This window comes from Panthera uncia, assembly GCF_023721935.1.
Source record: "Panthera uncia isolate 11264 chromosome C1 unlocalized genomic scaffold, Puncia_PCG_1.0 HiC_scaffold_3, whole genome shotgun sequence".
NCBI lineage: Eukaryota > Metazoa > Chordata > Mammalia > Carnivora > Felidae > Panthera > Panthera uncia.
The window spans coordinates 96,251,750-96,279,434 of NW_026057584.1; the positions used below are offsets into that span (position 1 = coordinate 96,251,750).

A 27,685-nucleotide genomic window follows, 5' to 3' on the forward strand; every position below is an offset into this window, starting at 1 on the left:
GGGTCTTAAACAAGCAAATGTTTGGGGAGACAAATTATGAGGAACAAGCACAAATGATACTTCCAACAAGTGTTGGAAGCTTCCAAATGCTTCTAACAGTCACAGCCTTTACAGACAAAGGTCAGACTTGACTACATGAAGGAGACTATCTGTAGGTTTCCTCATACCTATGAAATACAGTACACAGCACTGACATGAGCTGTATATTTGAATCCAATATACAAGTAAACTGTTAAACAGCTTCTCAAATCAAAAGTTGAAAACTGGTAGCCCATAGGTCAGATACAGCCTGCAGAGAATTAGTTACCAACAGACAAAAATACAGATTTCCAACTTTTCTGGAACAATTAGAGGCTCTGGCAATCCTGGGTCTACATTTCTGCATAGCAATAGTTTTCTACCGCCTTTGGTGGGGATGTGGACTCTCCCTATTGTCAAACCTCCTCATGGTCCTTTTCAGTCATAAGGTCACCTGTTGTGCCCTGGAAACATTCCAGTTTCTGACCCTTAATGTAACTACTTTTGTGAGAGCCCACACAAGGCCAGTGTGGGAGGCCATCCTGGTAAGATCCTTTCACTCCTGACTTGCTACCAGTAATTCTGGAAACAACTGTTTACCCCAACCAACCCACATGTCCCTTTTCTGTCACAGTTTATCTTCAAGCATCTATCCTTCCAAATGACCTTAAATATCTGATGGTGGAAAAGGCAGCAAAGAATCTGTTTTGTGTCTTCTAAAATGTAGGGGAAAAAAACCCAACTATGATCTGAACAGAGAACCACTTCTGTTTGATTTCTTGGAAGACAATTGCTGAAGTAAGCCGCCCAGGAGGATTATTTATCTACTTTCTGTGAGTAGCTGTGGGTGTGCTGGGCATTAGCTGGTGATGATGATTCCCCTTGTCTCCTCTGCACATGTCTGATCCCAACTGGATGTTACTGCTCACATAATTCTATCTCTGATTTACAGCACACAATGTATTATAAGACCACCCACTCATTTCACTCTTTGTGGGGTCCATTCCCTACAAAGCAGCCACATTTACTTGCTTCAATCTCTTTGATGTCTTCCAGGTTGCTTTTAGGCTAAAGATTCGTGGAGAAGTCTACAAATACTTACAGTTTGATTCTTCCTTATTTCTCAGGCTTCACCTCCCATCTTCCCTGGCTCACTTCACTTTGACCATTTGGGTCTTCTTTGAATTTGTGGAACAATCCAAGCTCTTTTCCACCTCAGGTCCTTGACTCTTGCTGTTCCGTTATGGTAAGCTCTCCTCACCCTTTCCACTATCTCCTACCTAACCTTTGAAATGTCACTTTGTCAGAAAAGCTATATTCCACTTTCCTCCTATTCTTCCACCCTTCATCCCCATTTCTCACAGGACCCTGTTCTCTGCTATTGCTTTTAACAAAATGTATGTTTTCCCACTACACTGTGAACTATGACTAGAGACCTTATCTATTTTTGTGCCCAATGACTATTCAGGGGCAGCACAGTCCCTGCCACAATTGAGTAGGTGAGCAATACCTATCTGTTAAATGAATGAAAAACCCACCTTACATTCCTCAGGCTGGTCTGACACCATATTGTTATCGCCTGGAGTGATTAAGACACCTTTCTTAGGGAAAATATTTTTTATTTCCGACATATAAGCAAATTGATGATTTATCAGAAGATAAGCCTGGTGGAAAGCTCTTAAACTTCTAGGTTCCCCCCAGATGGGGTCCCAGACCATCACCTGGCCCTTCTTCAGACTAGGCAGAAAACTCCGGGGGTGTGGCCCTGAAATCTGTTTTAACAAATCTTCCAGGTAATTCTGATGCACATTTAAGTTTGAAAACCATTGTTCTGGGCTCTCCAGTTTTTATCCTTTTTTTTCCTAATTAATTTTTTTGTCCTTACTCCTTGGTATAATCCTGCTAGTAAAATAGTACAATCTTAAACTACTACGAGGGAATCTTTGCCATCAACCTAAAGCCTTGATTAACGGACTATTTGTCCTCGAGGGTACAGGCCTGCCCCTGGGGGTGGGGAGCCTACAAATCTAGACAATGTTGTAACAATGCACAGGTGTAAATGACTAAAAACTCGGCACAAAGGCAGAAGAGCCACGGTGGAAGCCTTTGTTCACCTATCCCTCCCGACTGCTCACCCTCGGTCTGATAATCGCTTTTCTACCCAGAAAAGCAGACTCTCCAAGTTACAAGAATGTTGTGTGCCGCTGAGAACGTTTTCTGTTAGGCCGGTTTTCTCCGGGGCACTGGAGAAGATACTCGCGGCTGCCGGATGCGGTTCCATTCCTCCCTCAACCTACCACACAAGTAATTGAAACTAAAAAGCCCTTCCAGCTTCAGAAGTAGATCTGGAAGCTGAGGCCGACTTCCCCGCCCCTACCCTCGGGAAAACCCGAAGTGGACTTCATTAACAGGCGGACGCGAGCGGAGGCCGGCGGCAGCACGTCATTTGCGCGTGCTCTTTCGCCCCTCCCGCTCGGAGCCGGAAGCGGGAGCGCTCGCGGCCTGGGCCTGGCCTGGCCGGGGCGGCGGCACCGGCGGCCATCTTGGCTTCCCGGGGCAAGGCGGCGTGGGGGGAAGAAGTTGTAGGGTGGGGGCAGGAGGGAGGAGGAGGGGAGAGAGAGAGGGGGAGGAGGCCGCGGCGGGGCAGGGCGGGGACTGCCTGCCCGCCTGGGTTGCGGAAGTGGTAGCCGCTGACCGAGCCTGCTGCTTTCTCGCTACTGCTTCGGCTTCCCGGCTCCCCCCCCGGACGGAGAGGGCGGCCCGGCTGTGGATGGTCAGATAGCTCCGATCTCCCGCCGCCAATCCCTGGCCCCAATCAGCACGGAGCAGACGGCGGCAGCGGCAGCAGCAGGCGAGGAGGAAGATGGCGGGACGGCTGCCGGCCTGTGTGGTGGACTGTGGCACGGGGTAAGGGGGCTGACGGGCGGGGGGTGGGGAAACTGAGGCGGAGGGGGGTAAATGGCGGGGGACCGTGGGGGTCGGGAGATGTGTGTTGCGGCAAGGTGCTGCCGCCGGCCGTGTCAGCCCTAGCCCCGCCGTGTTGCGAGGGGTGGGGCCCGGAGCCAGGGCCTCCCTTGTCGCCTCGCTTCACCCTCTGGGACCCGGGCGGGCGTGCGGGGCCGAGAAACCCCCTGGGAGCGGCTTGCTCCGCGGGACCCCTCCCGGCCCTTCCCCCATCGCGGTGGGCAGCGTTGCCCAAGGAGACTTGGGGTCGGTCGTCCCTCCGGGGCCCGCGGTGCGGTCGGGGTGGTCGCCACCCGGCGCACCCGGCTCTCCTTTTCCTCCGCGTCTCTTCCTGCCTGTGGGTTTGGGACCGAGTGGATCGAGCGCGGGGACAGCTTGGCAGAGGAGCTAGAAGAGAGAAGCACTCCTTGTAGGTTTTGCAAGATTGCTGTGACAACACTGCCCAGGGTGTGGGTGGGGAAAGGGAAGAATCGGACTCTGAAAATGGGAACCTAGGTCGGGGCTTTCATTTGACCACCCACCTCCTCTTCCTTTCCGACTCGCGGTCTTTTCCATCTCCCACTGCGCTTTTACCGGTGAACCAAGTCACATTTTAATTTGAGAGAGAAAGATGTCATGTGTTACTTCTCTTGCCTCAAAAAGTCCCCCAGTGAGCAAGCGCGCTGCAACTTCCTTAGTTTTGTCAAAGCCGCTTCCTGCTTTCTGTCTTTTATATCCTTATAAGGTAGTTTTTCGTTTCCAACCTGAACACATCTTATTAGAACTTTCAAGATTAAGCATATTTCAAATCGACTGAGTTACTGGTGCTAGTTATCAATTTATGTGAACTCAAAAAGATATATATTCGTGTTTCACGAGGGAGGAGGAGGGGAAGCACTCAGGAAAATAATGGAAGTTTTGTGCATTCATTCTGTGAAGGTATCTCAAGTCGGGAAGGAAGGTGGTATTGAGTTATAAAGGGATGTGCTTGCTTTTCAGAGTCACCAGATCTGTAAGGTAGTTTAATATGTAGAATGGCGTTAAAGTAAATAAATAGGCATCTTAAGAGTTTTTGGTGCACTTGTATTTTCATAGAAAATATTGTCTATATTTTAATGTGGAATGACTGCTTTAAGTTACAGTGCAGGGAGTGTGTGTGTGTGTGTGTGTGTGTGTCCTCTTCTGATACATTGTCACATTTCTAATTCCCCAAATAATCCAGTGGGAGGAGGCAGGCTATGAGAGGTAGGGTGTCAGCCTCCCTCCTTTTATTAATCAGTAAACTTTTGTTGCTTGAAGGATTGTGTATGTTCCTCACTCCATTTGCTCTCCGTAAAACAGCTCTAATCTTCATGCTCATAACTTTGTTAGTCTGACAGTTCTAAAATCCCAGCCGTGCATGTGGAAGCAACCGATTCATTAATATTTTCCTTTGGGAAACACCACCCACTTTAGCCTTGGAACTTCTAAATGCGTTTTTCTGACGGACAGCTTATTAAAGTTATTATTTTTTATCCAGTCTAATTTTCTCAACTCAGTATTTTATTATTTTTTTTTTCTCAGTCTAATTGGCCACTAGTTTCGTGCTTAGGGTCAGTTCTAAAATTAGATTTGGCCTGAGTGAGAAGGAATTTTCAAGTGTGTTTTGTTAAAGTGAAAAATACTGCTACATAATTAATATTTTATGCTTTAGAAATTATGGGGCTGTTAACAAAATTAGTGTAGATAATTGTAACCCTAATAACTAACATGGTTAACATCTTAAGTAGGATGTTACTTTTTCTCACTCTGTTTTTCCCCTTTTGAAATACAGTTCAGGTTATTTTTGAGTTAGTGTATTAGGTATTTCATTGAGGTTGACTGTCCTTAAATGACCTCCTTCTGATAGGGCAACCCTGAATTTAAAACACATACTGAGTGACCAGAAGGTGGTGCAGGAGGGGTTCGATCTATCATAGGGATTATTTTTATTTTAAAATTTCAGTTATTATTACATTACACTTTATTACGTTAGTTTTACCTCACAAGGTGAGGTAGTTAACTGGACACTCATGATTTGAATGGAACTAAGATTCCCCATTCCCTCTCACCTTTCTTACCATCTGTCAGAACTTCATTTATTTTGGTCTTCAAAAGGTTTTTTGGTCTTCTGTGTTGCCTATTAATGCATCTCCAGAAGAGTCACACCTTCAGGTTTATTAGCACAGAGAGGATAGCTCATTGAGATGGGGCCTGCGATAAGCATATCTTAGTAAGGCCTTAATAGGGAGTTTTATGTTTCAGAATACCGTGGTCCCCAGATGCAGATTGTGCACCTATAATTTGTGTATTCCTTTGTGCTTTAGAGAATACATTCATCTGTTTGGTCTATAATTACAATTACCTACTTAACGTAAGTGAAAAGTTATAACCTGAATCTGGTTGCTCATTCCATTTCATTATGTAAGTTAGGAAAAAGATGACTGAAAAAGTGACCACCTATGAAACTTGATGTTCTCAGATAAGAAAAGCTATGAGTTAGGAAACATGAACCTTAATACCCCAGACTTAAAATTAGAGATCCTCTAGCAAAGATCCTTTATGTCAACATAAGATAAAGAATCACATGGGGCGCCTGGGTGGCTCAGTCGGTTAAGCGTCCGACTTCGGCTCAGGTCGCGATCTCGCGGTCCGAGAGTTCGAGCCCCGCGTCAGGCTCTGGGCAGATGGCTCAGAGCCTGGAGCCTGTTTCCGATTCTGTGTCTCCCTCTGTCTCTGCCCCTCCCCCGTCCATGCTCTGTCTCTGTCGCAAAAATAAAAAAACGTTAAAAAAAAAATAAAAAAATAAAAAAAAGAGTCACTTAGCTCAGATCATAAAAGAAAATAACTCCTTTTGAAAAGAATTTAGAAATAATACTTTCATATTAATATCTATGCTTTTTTTTTGTCTGCACTGGGATAGTACTGTAGAATAAAATTTGGGTAGAGATTCTCATCAATTGAGCTGGTTGTTTAATATTACAATTACAAAACTCAAACCTGCTATGTGTGATGAGGGAAACATTTTTTTTTAATGCTTACTTTTGATAGAGCCTGAACAGGGGAAGTGCACAGAGAAAGGGGGACAGAGGATCTGACACAGGCTCAGCACAGACAGCAGAGAGCATATGCAGGACTCAAACTCAGGACCTGTGAGTTCATGACCTGAGCTGAAGCCAAACTCTCAACTGGCTGAGCAACCTAGGTGCCCCAAGGGAAACATTTTTTTAAAAAGCATTTTTATAACAATGTAACACTTGCAAAGTTAAGAAGATCCTAAATTATATTTTGCATGTTTTCATTCATTTCATTTATTCTTTTCTTCAACACTCAAGCCAAGTGAAGGAACTCCTTATATAATTTTCTATGCTACAGCTTGATTATAGAACTTTGCATTGTGAAATTTTCTTTTCCCCCGTTCTTTCATTTTCCCTGATAAATACTGTGTTGGTAAATTATCTTCATTATGACAGCAGGGATTAATATAGCCTTGTTGTAGAGTTATATATTGGTATCTAGATATATTCAGATTTAGAATGAATTCAGGAATTTCCATAATTGACTTAAGCTTCCTAGAAATTTCAATATAAGCATAAATATATTGTTGGAGTCCGTGGATAAGCAGCTTATATAATTCATACTGTGGCTACATTCTTGCAATTAGTACAGATAGGGTGATTTTCTTTGAGAGCCAATGGGGAAGAGCTGAGTGGGTGGGGAAAAACATAAGTGGGAAGTTCAAGTTTCATATGTGAATTCTGTACATAGTATTTAATAATTTTTTCTCCAGCCATCTCCAAGGGCAGAAGCATTCACAGTATCTTGTTACCAAAAAACATTGAAATTCTTATTCCTTCATGGGTCATGTTTTGCATGCTCTTTGAAGTATAACAGGCACCTGTTGAGAAGTTGGATTCTTACTTAGACTTCCTACAATCTTTCTCCTCTCCCTTCCCACCAATCTCTTTTCCTGCATGCAAATTTTGTGTGGTGAAGTATGGGCTTTGGGTTGTATATTCATTGTATGTGATGAACCTTCCAGCCTAATTGTAAAACACTGTTCAGAAATTTATTTTTAAGCACAGAATGGAAAACTCCACTAGTGGAGGATCTTCTGGCCAGGATTTTTATTTACTTTATTTAGTTTTGTGACAGCTGTTTTTAACCTCATTTTACAAGGGAGAAAACAGGATTAGACAAATTTAAATTACTTTTTTAATGGCATGTAGTGAGCAGGTGGTAAGAGTTGCTATTTTGACTTAAGCCTTTCTGTACTGAAGCCCTGTGTTCTTTCTGTTACACTGTGGGGACTCCTGAGCCCCTTATCAGAACTATGCACATTGCTTTATTTTTGTTAGTAAGGTTAATTCTATTCTTCTTTAAAATATGATTATAAATCCTAGACTTACACATTTGATTTAATGAATTAGAGAAACCATTCTTGTGCAGATTTTTCTGATTTGATTGATATATATATATATATATATATATATATATATATATATATTAGATACATGAATTCCTAGCTTATTTTCTTGTCACTTTGCTTAAATTTAACTTCTGGAAAAAAAATTTACTGTCTAGATTTTATCAAAAAATACTAACAGCTAATATTTATGAAGAATTACATATCAGGCCTAGTGCTAAATGCTTTACCTCATTTACTTTTCACGTCACTCTGAGAATTATCTCTATTTTATAGACAGAAAAATTTAGGGTTTAGTGAAATTAAACTATTTAAGCCAGTTATTATAGCAAATAAGTGTGGGAGAGTCCCTATACCATATGATATGCTTCTTACATTGAGGATGAATCTTTGGTAGTTTTCAATCGTTTTTGTATATTTTTGACAATTCATTTTTGATGTTATAAAGGCAGAAAGTTACGTTAGTAACTTAAGGATCACTCTTACAGGTAGAAAAAGTGGTATTGCCAAATCAAAGCTAACTATATACTTGACAGAAGGTTGGACACTCTTGGAATTATAATGAAAATGTATAATACAATCTGCTCTCAAGAATCTTAATGAGATAAGAGCTGAAAATTATTTTAAAAAATTAGGATGGTAAAAGACCACTTAATCAAATGTTACAGTCTTTACTTTTCTGACAGTAATAGCTGTTCATTAGGTTGTAAGGAAAGAGATTATTGTGGTCAAGAAGAATCCAAGCAGTATTAGTGAAGGTAGGATGCACACTCTCCTTTGAAGGGTTTGGATATACACAGGGGAAGGAAAAGCATATGCAGCAGAACGGAGAGAGTAGCTGCTTCTTGTGTTTAGCCCTGTTAGCCTATGTTGTGCCTCTCCTTTCCCTTACAAATTGAGGACCGTGTAATAACATAATGCAAATCTATTTTCATAAGGTGAAAAAGAACTAACATTTATGGAGCGCTTACTTTACCTCATGTTCATTTTATGTCAGGAAAGCTTTGATTCAAAATATTTATTTGGTAGGGAATCAAAATCCTTTAGGAGAAGAGTTAAATGTTGTAAATAGGGCTTTTAGAATATTTGCAGAATGGAATGTGGTTGGATCAGATGTAGAGGAGGTATTTGGGATGAAGTTATGGGACTTGACACATAGAATATGAACTCACATCTTTGTTCAATGAATGAGCTAATGAAAGGCTGAACAAGAATTAGGGGTATGGTTTAAAAAAAAAAAAAAACTACTTGGGAGACACCCCATACCCAGTGACTCAGAATCTCAAGGGTTGGGCCCAGGAATATTCATTTAATTGGTCTGTCTGGATGATTTTTAAGCAACCCTCCCAGCACCAGCTTTGCACAAGTTCTGAAATAGGGTATTGGCAGTAGGAACAGGGCCGCTTCTTTTTTGTTTGTACTTTGAAGCAATTATTCTTTGTATTGTTTATGGTTAGCAAGGACTTTGTAGTCATAGCTGCTTTTAAGTTCAGAGTTTTTCTAGCTGTATGAGTTTGTGTACTTCAAACTCTTCACATCATATTTTCCCCATGTGTAATTTGGAGATCATAGTATCTACCGTATGGGTGGGTTTTTTTGTGTTGCTTTTTGAGATAATGCATGAAAATGACTAGGCGCAGTGCTTGATGTATAGTAATAACTTGATACGTTGTAATTATTACAATTATCAGCTACTGTTTTTATTGAATTGAAGTTTTTAAGGAAAGGAACACAGTGTCTTATGCTTATTTATTTTTTTCTCCTGCAGTGCTTGGCTTAACACACTTCTTTGCACAGTCAGAATGTTTTTGCTGATTTGAGAGATGGAGGTATAGCTAGGGCTTGGCATTTGCTTGTGGTGGGATTGTGAATAGTCATCAATGACGATTTAAAGATTTTGAGTTTGAGTGGGACAGTAAGGGAGTTGGTTTTTAGCAGCTGAGTAAGTTCATTATTTGAATTTGTTATTGAATTTGGATGATGATCATAATTGGAAATATTTGAGAAGTTAAAAATATAGGGACTTTAGCAATGAAGGTGGAGATGTGGCAATCATCATTACAATTTATAAATTGAAGCTAATGAAATGATAAAGAGAAACAAAGATTGAATATTTATGTTCCTTCTTTTAGAAATCTTGGATATGTAATCTGGCTTCTTGAGCTTCACAGTAAGAATGAGTGAGCAGTTGTGGCTTAAAGTGAAGTCAGCCATGCTGACAACCAGTCATCTGTTTCCTCTCACTTTTTAAGAGGAGGAATCCTTAGGAGAGTTTAGCTCACCATACAGCTCAATTTCCCTCCACAGTGGTCTTCCTTGTCCAGTGTGCTCCCTCTCTAAAGAGTGAAAACAGGTAAATGATTGGAATAGGGGCAGAAGTGTGGAATGGTTAAAAGGTAGCTTCAAGTAATGCTTTCTGAAACAAAATTCCCCTATAAGAAAAGCATTTGAATGCTCCTCTGTAATTCTATTGGGACTTGTAGGCTCTTTAATGACATTACTGATCTGTAATAACCAGTAGCTTAGAGAGGTAAGAGCAAGACAGTTAAGTAATAATAACGCTCCATTAACATGGTTTATAGTTTCTTATAAATTCATATATTATTAAGTGACAGTGCAAGATAAGGTGATGTTATTGGATTAATGTTTTAAATTTGATTCTTCAAAATAGGATAGTGACAAATATTACTTAGTTTACTAGTGGTTTTATATCTTTATGTGAACCTTTATGCCATACAATATATAAATGAGATACCTCCATAATTGATTGTCCCGGAACAAAAAGACAAATACCTTAATTTTTCTAAAGAACCATTTTGTGTAATTTTACTAATTTTCTTCCAGGATTTTTTAAAAAAGCTTTCCAAACTGTTGACTTTTTTATTTAATTTTTTTAAATGTTTGTTTATGTCTGAGAGAGGGGAGACACAGAATACAAAGCAAGCTCCAGGCTTCCAGCTTTCAGCCCACAGCCCAGGGTGGGGCTTGAACTCAGTAACCACCTGGAGATCAGGACCTGAGCCCAAGTCAGACGCTTAACGCTTAACGCACTGAGTCACCCAGGTGCCCCGAAACTGTTGACTTTTAAACTCAAGTCATTCTTACATACTCCTTATAACCAGGAAAGGAACAGCCTTCAATTTGTGTGGTCTGATATATTTGTCTTTCTAACTTCTCTCTACGCCTAACACATACCTCACAAGAGTGTTTTTTCTTTGTCTGTTCTGATGTTGAACATTAATCTTTAAATATTCTCTTAAGTTTTCTTGCCCATTGTGAAAATGCAATTCTCATGGGAAGGGTGTTGAAGACATTTTCAATTACAGTATTTAGTGTGCATGAAGGGTTACAAGAAAGGGATTGGAAGTCTTAAAATGGGGAATTAGGGTGCAAAATGTCTTACAGTTTAAGGTTGATTTTGGAACTGTATAAAAATATATACTAAATTTTTAGTATTGGTCTATGATAAACTTCAGTTGTTTGCTTAAAGTCTTAGAACTTAGTAAATTAAATATGGTGCATTTTTCTTCTGCTATAAGCATTTTTAAGTTCAGTTACTTTGAGACCACAAAAATAGCATGTAATGTGTATTTGTGAAACTTACGTGAATTAAGGGAAGTGCCTCATGACTTACATAGAATTATGGAGCTGAAAAAGACTTTAAGAATAATTTAATCCACTCTTATTTAAAAATGAAACAGAGATCCAGAGTTGAAAAATACCTTTCGGGAGTGTTCTAACTATCAATTGATAGCATTGTTGAGTTCTTTAAAGTTTTCTTAGGAGTTCACATTTATGAGTTATATTAGTTAAAGTTTCTTATTACTAGTTGAAGTGATACAAAATATGTTAGAGTGGTTTTGGTTGAGGCATGGTGCAGTGCATGAAATCTTTAGGGTTTTTGTGCTGATACAAATACATACTGGATGGCACAAATGAAAAACTAATTTTGTTTCCCATCATAACATTTGAAACCAAGTTCAGAAATTACTATTTTGAAGTGATGCTTTTTTTAAGGAAATATGCTTTTTTATTGGTTAAGTCATTTAAATCTTAAAAATATTTTTATTTTTGGATTTCAGTTATTTAAAGACATAATGTGGGATGTGTACAAGTCAGCCTTTCAGAGCCCTTTAAGAGTTAGGTTTTTGAGATAATTATTTATAACCTTTTCAGAAATCCTATGAGGCATAGGTACTATGATATAATTACTATTTTAAGATGAGGAAACTGAGGTATAGAGAACTGAAGTAACCTGCTCTAATAAAAGAGTGGCTACAGTTACATAGATCTAGACTCTGAGCCCTCAGGCAATCTGACACCAGAGCTCATTGCCCTCAGTTGGGATATATTCCGTAAGAGCGGTTAAAGTGTTAGCCGAGTTTTTGAAGAGTATTCAAATTTAAATATACATTTAAAAAAATATTTTTTTAGAACTGCCAATTTTTAGTACAAATATGAGATATATAGGGTAGTCTTAGTGACCAATTCATTGATTTGATTAACCTGAAACATAAGCAAGTTAATTGACATTGAACTATTTATTAACTTTGAATATTGCAAGGACAGGAATTATATCAAACATGGTAAAACTGACAATTGCTTGTTCATTCAGGACAACTCAATTAAGCAAATGATGTTTAATTACATATAACTTCAGAATGAGGGTATATTTCTGAAGTCGCAGTTTGAAAATGAATAATTAGTGCATTACAAAAGTCATCTCTCATTAATGACTGCATAAAACACAAAAATGAAATAGTTGAACTTAAGAATAAGAACTTAAGAGTATGGAGTTGTAAATAAGAATTTTTTTTTTTATTAGACTCACAGGACTTAATGTTTGCTATTTGAATTGGAATATAGTGAATATATAGATTAAGAGAAACATGGGTTACCAGAAAGCAGTTTTTTTCCCTAAAATGTAATTTATTTATTTTAAAATGTTTATTTTTCAGAGAGAGAGAGTGTGTGTGCGTGTGCAGGGGAGGGATAGAGAGAGGGTGACAGAGGCTTTGAAGTGGGCTCTTGTGCCGACAGCAGAGAGCCCAAAGCAGGGCTCCCAACTCGCGAACCCATGAGATCACGACCTGATCGGAAGTCAGACACCTAACTGAGCCACCCAGGTGCCCTGTCTAAAGTAGAATTTAAAGAGATTGTTATCTCAGGTATAGGATGAATTTTGGTGCATTTTATCTGGAAAGTACACAGTTTTGGGAGAAACTTGTGTTTCCTGTTTGAAAATATTTATTTAAAAATTTTGTTTCATACTAATCAAAAAAGGTAGAGGTAACAGTGAAGGAAAGAGACCTTTTTGAGCTTTTTTTCCCCTTGGTTAATTTGTTTTTTGTATAATTCACTAGTTGAGAATTTTATTGCTTCTAAAATGCATTTCATAGGGGCCTGCCTTGTTTCAAGTTGCCTTCCTGTCAGGAAAATTATTTAGAAAGCACAACAAGGGGTGCCTGGGTGGTTCAGTTGGTTAGACATCGGACTCTTGATTTTGGCTCAGACTCTCAGGGTTCATGGGATTGAGCCCTGCATCGGGCTCCATGCTGGCAGCACAGAACCTGCTTGCGATTCTCTCTCTCCTTCTCTCTCTGCCCTTCCCCTGCTCTCTCTCTCTCTCACGTGCGTGCACATGCTCACTCTATCAAAATAAACATTTTTTATAAAAAGCAAAACAAAACTTTGGTTTAAAAAAACCCAGTGAAATAGGATTCAAATTGATAAGACTCCATGAGAAGTAGAAATGAGAGAAATGTAACTTGTGGAGATCTTGGATGCAAACAACAGAATAACTAGCTTATATAAGGCGAAAAAGGAATGAGTTATGGAAAGGGTATGGTATACAGCACAAAATTGATGGGAAGGCTGGAGAACTGGGCTCAGAAAAGCAGAGGAAGGGAGAGGCCAGGTAGTGAGAGTCTGCTGTCAAAGTCATGCTGCATGAAGTCTGCAAGATGCTGCAACTAGATAGATACTGGCAATATGAATTCTAAAACATCTCTGGGATGTTCAGTGTTCTTACCTAAGCTCAGATTGATTAGGCATAGATCATGTGATGTGTAGTAGCTGACAGGAGTGGAATGGGTCCCTCGTCCTGTAAAGGGATGCCAGCTTTTCATCTTGCAAAAAGATTTAATCCTTGGTGGGTTTGTCAGAATAGGAGTGGGGATTTGATGCTGGCAGAAGTGACTGCTGTCCAGAGAAAGATGAGGATGGGGAAGTAATGTTGCCCGGTTTTCTTTATGTTACCTTAAATTCCTATTTCATTTTGATAACTGCTTGATCCTTTACTACCCAGCAGTTTGAATTAACACATTTTTTTTCCAAAAGTGCAAAAACTCTTGTGAGTTTCACGCAGTGTTCAATTTAAATGTATGAAGGAGCAGGTTTTTTTGTTTTTTGCTTTTTTTTTTTTTTGAAAGCAATAATTAATGATGGTGTGAATAATATGGGATTTTTCATTAGAACAGAGGTATAACAGTCTAGTTATTCTGGGAGTATGGAATATTTTGGAAAGTAGGACCTGCTTGATAAATGCAGTAATATGACAGGTTATTTCTTTAAGCTTTATAATTAAAAAAAAATTTTTTTTTAACGTTTATTTATTTTTGAGACAGAGAAAGACAGAGCATGAACGGGGGAGGGTCAGAGAGAGGGAGACACAGAATCTGAAACAGGCTCCAGACTCTGAGCTGTCAGCACAGAGCCCGACGCGGGGCTCGAACTCACGGACCTGAGCCAAAGTCGGCCGCTTAACTGACTGAGCCACCCAGGCGCCCCTAATTTTTTAAATAGTAAACCAGAATTATAATTGAGAGAATTTGAGCTGTACTCTTTTTTTTTTTCTTTTTCAGAAGATAGTGGGATTATTATCTTTATAAACAAAAGTAGGAAATAGGAAGTAGCTTTTGCGTCTGTTTTGTTTATGGTTGGGAAAGTTGTTTTTCAGTAGCTCTAGTAAGTGTCTGCAAATGTGTACTTTTGCAATACTTTTGTTGTGAGGAATATAAAGATGATTACGAAATGGTGCCTGCCTTTAGGAAGCTTACGTGTATGTAATTATAACAATATGATAAATATTCTGGCAGGTATGAATGAAACTTTTTGGAATCATAGGTGAAGGAAAATACTTTTTCCAGGGACGATGAAAAAAAGGCTTCCTGGTAGAAATGATAACTAAAGTAGGCCTTTAAGGATGAATAAAGCGTTAATAGGCAGAAATAAGACTAGTGTACCAGGTGAGACAACAGTGGAAGAAAACAAAGTGAGGTGAGAAAAGTATAGGTTGAATTTGGGTATGTTAGGTTTGATATGGTACGAGGCAGTAGTGATGTTTAATATGGTACAGAGAGATGGTACAAGAAAGTACTGAAAGTGTCTGATGTATGATAGGTGCTCAGTAAGTGCTTCTTGAGTTGAATTAAAAAGATCCATGTTGAGCTGGATTATGGAGGTTTGAATGTCCTTGAATTCTGCACTACTTTGATATTTATGTTGTAGATAGTATGAAGCCATAATGTATGAAAGTTTATGAAAGTAGGCACATTTGATGACTTCATTATGGTGATTTATCACAATAAAAATAACAGCCAACAGTTATATAGTGCATACTGTGTGCCAGGCACTGTTCTAATTGCTTTACAAATATTAATTCATTTGATACCTAATCCTATGAGGTAGGTAGTTATTCTCTTTTACAGATGAAACTGACAGAGTGTAAATTGCTTGCCAAAGATCTCATAGCTAGCTTACTATACTATACTGTTATTTCTTTCTCTGGTTTTACTTTGGAAGTAACCACTCATGTTTAAAAGGAGACAGTACAAAAGACATTGACTTTGGAGGCTGATAGATACTTGATTTCGTATCTAGCTTTTGTATTTCTTTGAAGTGATTTTTTTGGTGAGCTGCAGTTTCCCAATATTTAAACAGATCCATTTTGCATGCTTTTGATAACTGTTAGGGATAATATAAAGAACATAGCAAAATAATTGACATACAGTAACAACTTTGGCTATAGTTAAAATTATTATAAAAAGTAATCAACTACTTATTTCACTGTTGGACTTCTCAGTTCTGTGTTGAATACTGTGGTATGTCCAGAAAGCTATAGCATGATTTTATTCTTTAAAAAAACTTACAATTTAGTTTCAGAGATGAAACTAATGTATGTGAAATAATTAAAGATGGCATATTAGTATTTAATTGGGGACATTACTAAGGGCTGTCATATTTGGAGGATGGTTTATGAAGGAGCTGAACTTGCTCATATTCTTGGAAAAGCATGAGTAGGATATGGTAGATGGAAAGGAAAGAAAACCTTGTTAATGTAAGCTAAATTGGAAGCTTTATGATGGTAGGATGTCTTTTTTGTTCACTCTCTAAGTTACTGCCTTGTGCGTAGTATTTAATAGTGCTCAGTAATATTTTATTGATGAAGGGAAGTCAGGAGTTTCAAAATATTTGAGGGAGGGATCAATTAGGAGATTGCCCTACCTGGAATTCACACTATTTGGAGCTGTGTGACAGAAAGTAGCTAATTTTATTCATTTATATATCCTGCCATATTTCAGAAGGATTTTAAATGGGAAACAATGGGTTGGAATTGGTTTGCTTGGCAATAGATTGTGTAGTTCGTTAAGCAGAAGATTGGTAAAAGTTAAACTTAATGCAGTATTAGACTGACTCTAGTATTTTATTCTATTTTAAACAGCTCTATTGAGATACGATTTACAAACCCAGTAAATTAGCCACTGCATGCTGTGCTGTGCTATGCTATTCATTTTGAGAGAGAACAAGAGCACATACCTGAGGGGTGGGGAGAGAAGGAAGAGGGAGAAGAGAGAGAGAGACAACCCCTGTCAGCACAGAGCCCAGTGTAGGACTAGAACTCATGAACCATGAGATCATGACCTGAGCTGAAAGCAAGAGTTAGACGTTTAACTAACTGAGCCACCCAGGCTCCCCACGACTACATTCTTGTTGTAAAAGTTCCTAACACTAGAAGCACAAAGAAAACTATAGCTAAGCTGAGAATTGAGAAATTATAGAAGTTAAGCATTGGAATTCATTTGTAGACCTCCATTTTCACTTACAATTTGATAATTATGCTTAATATATACTTTGTTTTTATGATATGGTAAAGATGTAAGCTGCTCATATTGAGGTAGAATTCTTTCAGCTTTAAATTAGTAGTTGTCAGTACAAAGAAATTTTGGAAATTGTGGGTTGCACTAGATCATGAAGGTTCTGTACATCCTAAAGTGTGGGAGTCTTATATTCATTTTGTTATGTGGTTTAAGATTGTTCAAACATGGAAAGTTAAAATTCTATCTACTTCCTACCTACTAGGCTGTAGGTACATATACTGTATTTAGGGTAATAACGTCAATACATATTTGTTCTTTTCTGGAATGATTTTTTTGTTGTAGCTTTTTATTCCAGTTCATTTTTGAACTTTATTTATTTATTTTCTTAAGTTTCTGTTCCCATTAGTGGTTTAGTATCAGTAAAGTATTGGAATCTTCAAGTAACTTTTTGCTGTGAGATGATTTTCAAAGCAAAAAGAAATAGGAATCATGTGTAAAGTAAAAGTACTCATTGTCAACTATATGCCTTTAATAAGTAAAATTTGAATTTGCAGAATAAGAATAACTTTTTTTTTTTTTTTGAGAGAGAGAGCTCGCGCACACATGTGCTCAAGTAGGGGAGGGGCAGAGAGAGGGAGGGACAGAGGGACTGAAGCCAGCTCTGTGCTGACAGCAGAGAACTGGATGCAGGGCTTGAACTGTGAGATCATGACCTGAGCTGATGTTGGGCGCTTAACTGACTGAGCCACCCAGGCGTCCCCAGAATTAAAAATACTATCCAACATAAGGGATGCTAATGTTTTACATTACAAGCATAACTGGTTTTATTATTTAAAAATATTCTTTCTTTAAGTGAATTTTTTCTTTTAGAAAAGTATAATGAATAACATAACAGATACTCTTATTTATCACAATTATTGCCTGCTAACATTTTATCATGTTTGTTTCATTTCTTTTTAAGAGAGCACATTATTGATGACTACTCCTGAATCCATTTTTCCCTGCCCCAGAGGCAGTTAGGACCATGATAGACCAACCATTTCTTACATAAAACTCATTCGCTTTTTGCCATTCATTTCTCCCAGTGCAGGAAATCCCTTTCTTTTAACTTTATTATATTTTCACTATTTTTCTAGTCACCAAGTCTTCAAAGATGGTTTTGAATTCTCTACTATCGTCCCTTCTGTAAGCCGTTTCCAATTCCATACTCCTCCTGGCTGGCCAAAATCAACATCAGAAATTTTTTTTCATTGCTGTGTAGCTCAGGGAGAGTTTCTGTAAATCTAGCCTGCTTTCTCGGGCCATAAAGGAAAATTTTGGTTTAGTTTTCCAAAATACTGTATTGTGCTTACAAGTTTCATAAACATTAGGTAAGATAGCTTTGCCTTTTTCATTATGTTCTCTTTTTAAAAACCATTTAGAAAATGACACATTTTAAATATAGGAAAGTATAAAGAAGTAAAGCGGATTCATAATTTGACTTCCTGTATAACCCAATGACATAAATTAAAGTAATATATGTACATGTCTATGCATGAATTTTTTCCAGGATATGTAAATAATTACTCTTGGGATGGCAACTAGGTGGCTAGGGGATAGGCATGGTAGGGAAACTTACATTAGTACTTTTCTAGTGTTACTATTTATTAAAATTTTTTCATGGGCTAATGTTATCATTTCAAAAGTTCTTTTAATTAAAAAAGTAATGTGACACTGTTATGTGTTAAATGTATATGGTTAGATCATTTAAGACATAACATTGTAAATTTAGAAAACAGAATTCTCCTTTTTCTCCATTCTGCTATCTGGAGACAATGACAATTTCCCCCCCCCCCCTCTGTTCCTTCCTTCCTTCCTTTCTTTCTTTCTTTCTTTCTTTCTTTCTTTCTTTCTTTCTTTCTCTCTTTCTCTCTTTCTCTCTTTCTCTCTTTCTCTCTCTCTCTCTCTCTCCCTCTCTCCTTCCTATCTTCCTTCCTTCCTTCCTTCCTTCCTGTCTTTCGTCTTTCTTTTTTACTTTTGAGACAGACACAGAATCTGAAGCAGGCTTCAGGCTCTGAGCTCTCAGCACAGAGCCCGACGTGGGGCTCGAAGTCCGGAACTGTGAGATCATGACCTGAGCTGAAGTCGGAAGCTTAACTGAGGCACCCTGGTGCCTCACAATTTTCTGTTTCTTTTGTAGACTTCCAGAATAAAAAAACATATGCATTTTGTAATAGAATTTTTCTTGATGTGTAATTTTATTTCTACTCTGCATTTAAATGTAGATTTCCACTTACAATTGACATCAAAAAAGAAAGGACATTCACAAAATGTAATTTTCCTGCTTAGAATTCAGATTAAAAAAGGACTAGGTTTGAAAGGTTTTTTTAAGATATTTCAAGGTAACAAAATGCACTTAAACAGTATTAAAAGTACACATACATGAACATACATACTTGTACACCACGTATTAAAGAATAGCAAATTGAAAGGCATTAGGACTCTACTAATTTTGCTTAGGAATCATACTATGAAAATCAAATGTGTCCAAAAGGAATGATAAAAATGGAAGATTTGGAAAGGGTCTATAAGGAAACAAAGGATTTGGGTGAAATAAAACAAAGAAGGAAAGAAGGATAAGCATTTATGTTCTGTAAGTGCTCGGATTTGTGTGTTCTGTTCCTAACTATGTTTATTAAAGCTTTATAAGAGTAATTCTATTTTAGATAAAAAAAAATGTGTTTTGTAGGGTTTGAGGATTATGCAAGTGAAGTGAGTATTTGGATGAGTCTGGGGAAGTAAGCAGGCATCAGACCCCATAGCATGTTGAGTAGTGAAATTAATTGAGGTGTTCTGAAAAAGCAGAGGCTTGATTTTTCAACTGTTAAACCAAGCTTGGATTCTTGGGCTAAGCCTCACTTAGTTATGATATATACCCTTTTTGCATGTTGTTCTATTTGTTTTGTTAAGGATTTTTTTCATCTGTATTCATGATGGATGTTGGCCTGCCATTTTCTTCATTTGAAATGTCTTTATCTGATTTTGGTATTAGAATTATGCTGTCCTCACGAAAGGGTTTGGGGTAAGCTCTTCCCTCTTTTCTGAAAGGGCTTATGTAGAATTATTTTTATTTCTTCCTTAAATGAGTGATAGAATTTACCAGTCAAACTTGGACCTGGAGTTTGCTTTTTGGAAGGGTTACTGATAATTTCTTTAATAGCTTTGGGGTTATTCAAAATAGATTTTTTGTTTCATCTTGTATTGATTTTGGTAAATTCTGTCTTTGAAGGTATTTGTCCCTTACATCTTAATATGATGGCTATGGTTTATAGTATTCTCTTTTTTATCATTTTCTCCTCTATATGATTGGTAGCGTTAATCAGCTTTTCATCCCTTATGTTGGCAATTTCTGTACTATTCTCGATCAGCCTATCTTTCCATAGTTCCATTTTTTTCTGTTAATATTCTGTTTCTATTAACCTGATTTCTGCCTTTCTGTTTACTGTTTATTTCTATTTATTTTGAGTTTGCTTTCTTCTTCTTTTTATAATATTTATTTTTATTTTTGAGAGAGAGGGAGGGGGGAGAGACAGTGTGAGCAGGGCAGGGGCAGAGAGAGAGAGACAGAATCAGAAACAGGCTCCAGGCTCTGAGCTGTCAGCATAGGGCCCGACCTGGGGCTCAAACTCATGAACTGGGAGAACACGTCCTGGACTGGAGTCTGACGTGACTGAGCCACCCTGGCATCCCTCCTTTTTGTACCTTTAGGTGGAATCTTAGGTCACTGATTATGGACATTTCTATTTTTTCTGACATAAGCACTGTAGGAATTTTCCCTTTAAGCTTTGCTTTAGGTGCATCCCACACATGTTGATGTTTTTTATTTTAACTGTTAATCAACTTGAAGTAATTTTCCTTGCGATTTTTTCTTTGATTCACGGATTATAGGTAGAAGTGTGTTTAATTTCCAAATGTTTGGGGTTTATTTAGATATCTTATTGCTGTCGGTTTCTAATTTAATTCTTTTTTAGTCAGAGAACATGTATTTATGATTTTAATCTTTTACATTTATTGAGATTTGTTTTTTATGGCTTAGCATCTGGTCTGTGTCAGGGATTGGCACACTTCTATAAAAGACCAAATAGTAAATATTTTAGCCTTTGTGGGCCACATATGGTCTTTGTTTTAGGCTTTGTGGGTCAGGCATGGTCCTTGCTGCTGCTTTCCTCTCCTCCTTTTTCACTTCCCTTCCTCCTCCTAAAATGTAAAAAAATAAAAGAAAATTTAAAAAATTTAAATATAGGGGCGCCTGGGTGGCTCAGTTGATTGAGCGCCGACTTCGGCTCAGGTCACGATCTCGCGGTCCGTGAGTTCGAGCCCCGCATCGGGCCCCTGTGCTGACAGCTCAGAGCCCGGAGCCTGTTTCAATTCTGTGTCTCCTTCTCTCTGACCCTCCCCCATTCATGCTCTGTCTCTCTCTGTCTCAAAAATAAAATAAAAAAAAAAACGTTAAAAAAAAAAAATTTAAAAAAAAAAATTTAAATATAAAAGGAATTTTAAACTCACAAGTGATACCAAAACATCAATAGTCTGAATTTTGTTTTGGGGCCATAGTTTGCCCATCCGTGGTCAAAATGAATGCATCATGTGTACTTAGAATTCATATTCTGCACTTCTTGAGTATATCAATTAGATCAAAATGGTTATTAACGTTGATCCTGTATGCCTTTACTGAGTTTTTGGTATGTGTGTGTGTGTGTGTGTGTGTGTGTGTGTGTGTGTGTGTGTGAGTGTGTGTGTGTGTGTGTGTGTGTGATTTTATCCATTACTGAGAGGTGACAAAATTTCCTGCTGTAAGAGTTGAATAGTCTCAGCATTTAATTATGACACATTTCAAGCATGTTGAAACTGTTAATAGGCACATACACATTTAAGACTGTTAGGTCTTGGTGAATTTACCCTTTATATTATAAAATTACTCTCTCATATTACTCTTTTTTTAAAAAAAATTTTTAAATTTATTTTTGAGAGTGAGTGAATGGGGGAGGGGCAGAGAAAGAGAGAGAGGGGGAGACCGAGAATCCCAAGTAGACTCTGTGCTGTCAGTGCAGAGTCTGACCTGAAGCTCTGACTCACAAACTTGAGATCATGACCTGAGCCAAGATCAAGAGTTAGACGCTTAATCGACTGAGCCACCCAGGCACCCCTCATATTACTCTTTTTCTTAAAGAACGGTTTTATCGCATATGAATATAGCCACTCCAGCCTTCTTATACTTGCTTTTTGCTTTCCATCCATTTTTTTTCATTCTGTCTTTATAAAGTGCATATCATGCAGACAACATATAGTTTGGGCTTGCATTTTTATTTAAAAAAAATTTTTAATCTGTCCCTCTTAATTGGAGAGTTTTGTCTGTTAACGTTTAATGTAATAATGGATATGGTTGGATTTAGGTATACTGTTTTATTTATTTATTAAAAAAAATTTGTTCCTGTTGTGCTTTCCTCTTTTCTGTCTTTCAAATTATTTGAATATTGTTTGGAATTCCATTTTAATTTACCTTTGGCTTTTTAACTATACTCTTGGCATTTTTTTTAACAGTTGCTTTAAGGATTACAATATGTGTCTTTAAGAAAACTCACTACTCACTGTTTCTTTAGAGTTAATTAAAACTTCACGTAAGGAGTAGAGATCTTGCATTTCAGGAGATCTGTTAAGTCTTGCCTGCTGCTCCCCTTACTTCACTGTCCTTTTATGCTAAAGTTGTCATAGGTATTACATCTATGTACTGTATAACTGCACAAGATAATCAGATTTTTGCTTTAGTTATAAGTGTGTTCAAAAACTAGGTATAAAAAATAGTCTTTTATATTTACCTGTTTATAATTTCTGATTTTCTTTATTATACTTCACTACCCCCTCTAGTTTCCCGTTTCCTTTGGATTGAAGAACTTTCTTTAGCCCATGTTTGATGGCAGTGAGTTTCTTCTATTTGAAAAATGTTTTCATTTCACTTTCATTGTCGAAGGATATTTTTGTTCCTGTACATTCCTGGGCTGACTGTTTTCCCATTCTCTCCAGACTTTAAAAATGTTGTTTACTGTCTTCTAGCCTTCATCACTCCTCATAAGAAGGTGGTAGTAATTTGAATTTTGTTTCCGGTTAATGGGTATTTTTCCTCTGGCTGCTTTCAGTATTTTTTTCTTTATCTTTGATTTTTAGTTTGATTGTAATGTGACTAAGTATGGTTTCTTTCTATTTATTCTGCTTGGGTTTTCTTGAGCCCCTCACATCTATGTGTTGCTGTCTTTCACTAAATTGCTAAAGTTTTCAGTCATTACTCCTTCAAAAAGTATTTTACTATCCGGTGTGTTCTCCATCTGAGACTTCAGTATATGACCTTTTTCGTATTTTCTCCCAAGTTTCTTAGACTCTATTCTTTTTTCTTCAGGTCTCTTCTTAATATCCCCCCTCCCCCAATTTCAGATTAGGTAATTTCTACTCATCTGCCTTCAGGTTCACTGATTATTACCTCTGTTACCTGTTTTCTGTTTTTTAGCTCATCCGTGATTTTTTTTTTTTTTTTAATATCTGGTATTGCTTTGTTCAATTCTAGAATTTCCATTTGTTTTTTTATATAGTTTTAGAGTTGCTGGTGATATTTGTTATTCGTCATTATAAGTGCACTTTTGTGTATTTAATTGTGATAGTCATAGCTGTTTTCCCGTCTTTATCTGATAATTCCAATATTTGGGTCATTTTGTCTTCTGTTGAACACTTTTCCTTGGAGAGTGGGTTACACTTTTAAATTCTTTATGTGTGGAGTAATTTTGGTTTGTATAATTATATTGTCCTTGTTTATTTTCTTGTTGATGAACATATGTTTTGCTTCCAGTTTGGGGACACTGAATAATGCTGTTTTGAACGAATGTGGACACATGTTTTTATTTTTCTTGGGTGTGTACGTAGAAGTAGAATTGCTGGGTCATATGGTAAGTGAATGTTTAAGTGTTTTTAAAAAAAAAATTTTTTTTTTAACGTTTATTTATTTTTGAGACAGAGAGAGACAGAGCATGAACGGGGGAGGGTCAGGGAGAGGGAGACACAGAATCTGAAACAGGCTCCAGGCTCTGAGCTGTCAGCACAGAGCCTGACGCGGGGCTCGAACTCATGACCGTGAGATCATGACCTGAGCTGAAGTCGGCCGCTTAACCGACTGAGCCATCCAGGCGCCCCGAATGTTTAAGTGTTTTTTTTTTTTTTATTTTAAATTTTTTTTTTTTCAACGTTTTTTATTTATTTTTGGGACAGAGAGAGACAGAGCATGAACGGGGGAGGGGCAGAGAGAGAGGGAGACACAGAATCGGAAACAGGCTCCAGGCTCCGAGCCATCAGCCCAGAGCCTGACGCGGGGCTCGAACTCACGAACCGCGAGATCGTGACCTGGCTGAAGTCGGATGCTTAACCGACTGCGCCACCCAGGCGCCCCTGTTTAAGTGTTTTTAAAATAACTATCATTTTGGATTCCAACTGTGAGTGTATGAGCATTATCTCAGTGTACTTTTAATCTGCTTTTTTTTTAACTTCAAGGAGTTGAGCACCTTTCTGTTTATAGCTATTTCTATTTCTTCTTTTGCCCTTCCTTCTTCCTTTTTTTTTTTTTTTTTTTGCCTTCTTCCTTTCTTTGCTCTTTTCCTCTTTATTTCCCTCCCTCCCTCATCATCACCTTGTAGGTATCTTGTATGTTTCAAGGAGATTGTCTTCGAGTGCAATTTTTCTCTGTTAGTAATTTTTCTTGTGGCTACTTTTGATACGTTTTTTTGGAGAAGTTTTTAATTTTACATAGTTGAAATATTAATTTTTTTTTTAGTGTCTACATTTTAAATTATAGTTAGAAAACCTGCTTTCTTTTAAAACTTATATCTTAATTTTTCTTCTCTTTTAATCTTTGATGCATTTAGATTTATATTTAACATATACGGTATGTATCCAATTTGAATTTTTTTTCTGGGCAGCTACAAAATTTAGTTTTTTTTTTTAAGTTGTGGTAAAATATACACAACATAAATACCTTGTTAAGTGTAAAGTCTAGTGGCATTAAGTATATTCACATTGTTGTGCAGCTATCACTACCATCCATCTTCAGAACTTACTCATCTTCCCAAACTGGAACTCTATACCCATAAAACAATAACAGCCCCTACCCCACCTGCATTACTGGCATGTCCTACTTTCTGTCTGTAAATTTGACTCTTCTAGGTACCTCATATAAGTGGAATCGTACAATATTTGATCTTTTGTGATTGGCTTATTTCACTATGCATGATCTCTAGGTTCTTCCATATTGTATCATGTGTCAGAATATTCTTTCTTTTTAAGGCTAATATTCTGTGGTGTGTATATACATTTTGTTTACCCTTTCACAGTGGACAGTTAAGTTGATTCCACCTTTTAGCTTATATGCATAATGTTGCTCTGAACATGGGTCTGCAAGCCCTTGCTTTTTCTTTTGGGTGTATACCCAGAAATGGCATTGCAGGATCACATGGTAATTCTGTGTTTAATTTTTTGAAGAATTGTCATATTGTTTTCTGTAGCACCTGTACCATTTATATTACTACCAGTACAAGGTTCCAGTGTCTGCACTTTGTCACTAACATTTGTCATTTTCTTTTTGTTTTCTGGTAATAGCCAATGTAATGGGTATGAAGTGGCATCTCATTTTGATTTACGTGTCCTTCGTTATTAATGATGTTGAACATCTTTTCACGTGCTTATTGGTCTTTTGTACATTTTTTTTAAGAGAAATGTCTATTACGTGTTTTACTCAGTTTTAATTGTATTGTTTGTTTTGTTGTTGAGTTCTTCACTCTCTCTCTCTCTATATATATATGTGTATATATAGTGTATATATATCCAGAATATATGTGTACATATGTAGTGTATAATATCCAGAATATATATATCCATAGAAAATACATATATGTATATGTGTGTGTATGTACACACACACACACACACACACACATATATATGTACATTCTGGATGATAAAGATCTTCCTCCACTTAACATTGAGCTTACGTCTGGATAAACCCATCATTAGTTGAAAATATCCTAAGTCACAAAGGTATTTAATACATCTAACGTACCAAACATCATAGCTTAGCCTAGCCTACTTTAAATGTGCTTGGAAAGTTTACATTAGCCTACATTTGGGCAAAATCATATAATAAAATGCCTGTAGTATGTAATATATTGACTGTAGTACTACAAGTAAAAAACAATGGTTGTATGGGTACAGAGTAATTGTAAGTGTATTGGTTGTTAGCCCTTGTGATCACATTGGCTTACTGGGAGCTGAGGCTCACTGCTGTTGCCCAGCATGACCAGAGGTATTATACAGCATATCGCTAGTCCAGGAAAAGATCAAAATTCAAAGTACAGTTTTACTGAATGCATTATCACTTTTGCACCATTGTAAAGTCAGAAAATTGTGAGTCGAATCATTCTAAATTGGGCACTATGTGTATATGATTTGCAGCTGTTTTCTCCCATTTCATGGGCGCCTTTGTCCTGAACTGATAGTGCCCTTTGGTGCCAAAAAGTTGCTAATTTTGATGATGTCTGATTTATTTCCTTGTTGTTACCTGTGCTTTTAGCATCACATCCAATAAGTCATTGCTAAATCCAATGCCATGAAGCTTTTCCGCTGTGTTTTTCTCTAAGAGTTTTAGTATATGTGCTGCTGAAGAGAGCACTTCCTCTAAGAGTTTTATAGTTTTAGCTCTTACATGTAGGTCTTTGATCCATTTTTTTAAATGTTTGTTTTTCAGAGAGAGAGAGAGAGAGAGAGAGAGAGAGAGAGAGAGAGGCAGGCAGAGAGAAAGGGAGACACTATCTGAAGCAGGCTCCAGGTTCTGAGCTGTCAGCACAGAGCCTGATGAGCCTCAAACCCACGAATGGAATCCTGAGATCATGACCTGCGCTGAAGTCAGAAACTCAGCATACCGAGCCACCCAGGTGTTCGTTTTTGATCCTTTTTAAGTTAAATTTTGCATATGGTATAAGATAAAGCTCTAACTTGATTCATTTACATGTAGATAGATATCCACTTTTCCCAGCACCATTTGTTGAAAAGACTATCCTCTCCCCAATTGAATGGTTATGGCACCCTTTTCAAAAAACATTTGACCTTTTTTGGGAGGTTTTATTTCTGAGTTCTGTTCTATTCCATTAGTCTATATAGTTTGTGTGTACCTCACCGCCTCATTGTTTTGGTTACTTTAGCTTTGTAGTAAAGTTTTGAAATCGGGAAGTGTTGAGATCTCCAACTTTGTTCTTTTTCAGGATTGTTGATGGTCCCTTGAGATTCCATGTGAATTTAGGATTTTTTTCTATTAATGCAAAAACAAAAAAAATTCTTGAGATTTTGATAAGGATTGCATGAATCTGTAGATTGATTTGAATAAATGCCTTGCAAATATAAAGATTTGTCCCAGGTCTGAATCTTACATTAAGTGATGTTCTCCAACTGGCAAATTTAAGAGAAAGCCAAGCTGTTTAATCCCATGTTTAAAACTTAAAGGGAGGAAATGTTAGCAAAGTGTCTACTAGCTGTCTGAAGGAAGAGTTTCTGCTTCAAGGCAACTTAGATTTTGGTGTGTGTGTGTGCGCGCGCACTTCTTTATAGATTTATTGTATAGTCTGGTTAAGTATTGTGTTCCTGAGTTGCTTAATTATATAAAACACTTTTTTGAACACCCAAAGGAACTTAATAGAAAATTGCAAGGGCTGTGGAAAAATAAAGTATACTGACAGAATCTATGAATTTAAAACAAAAATTCATTTTGGAAGAGTGAAGCTAAAAATGTTTCACTGTGATCTTTGGTTAGTATTTTAATAATAAAAAAGAACATTGTTGTAACAAGGAGAGGAACATGTATGCATGGTTTGAGAAAGTCTTAATATGAAAAAGTTTGATTTGAAATCTATTTGCTTTATTACACAAAATTTGAATTTTGCATGTGTCAATGAAAGCAAAGAACTTTTAGTTTAAATACAGTGAACACATCCTTAAATTATAATTTAAAGAGTTCGAGTTAACAAATGCCATTAATTTTGAGAAAGGAGTTTCTTTTAGAGAAAAAGTAAGAAAAACTTTTCTGTCATTTACTTGTACAGTTTCTTCTCTGTGGTGACTA

General features: G+C 37.4%; 2 protein-coding genes across 2 annotated transcripts in view; one reads left to right on the forward strand and one right to left on the reverse strand.

The window, feature by feature from the left end:
* Window positions 1-2,833: 2,833 nt before the first annotated feature.
* Window positions 2,834-3,600, reverse strand: LOC125911671 (translation initiation factor IF-2-like). The gene is made up of 2 exons (XM_049615724.1): window positions 3,504-3,600; window positions 2,834-3,369 (listed from the first exon to the last, which is right to left on the reverse strand). The coding sequence occupies exons 1-2, from the start codon at window positions 3,535-3,537 to the stop codon at window positions 2,834-2,836; spliced, it is 570 nt and encodes a 189-aa protein (XP_049471681.1). The 5' UTR covers window positions 3,538-3,600.
* The window catches only part of ACTR3 (actin related protein 3), a 77,728-nt gene continuing 52,884 nt past the window's right edge, over window positions 2,842-27,685 (forward strand). The window contains exon 1 of the mRNA XM_049615720.1: window positions 2,842-2,925. Coding sequence (XP_049471677.1) covers window positions 2,882-2,925 — 44 coding nt within the window. The 5' untranslated portion in view covers window positions 2,842-2,881. The remainder of the gene's footprint in view (window positions 2,926-27,685) is intronic.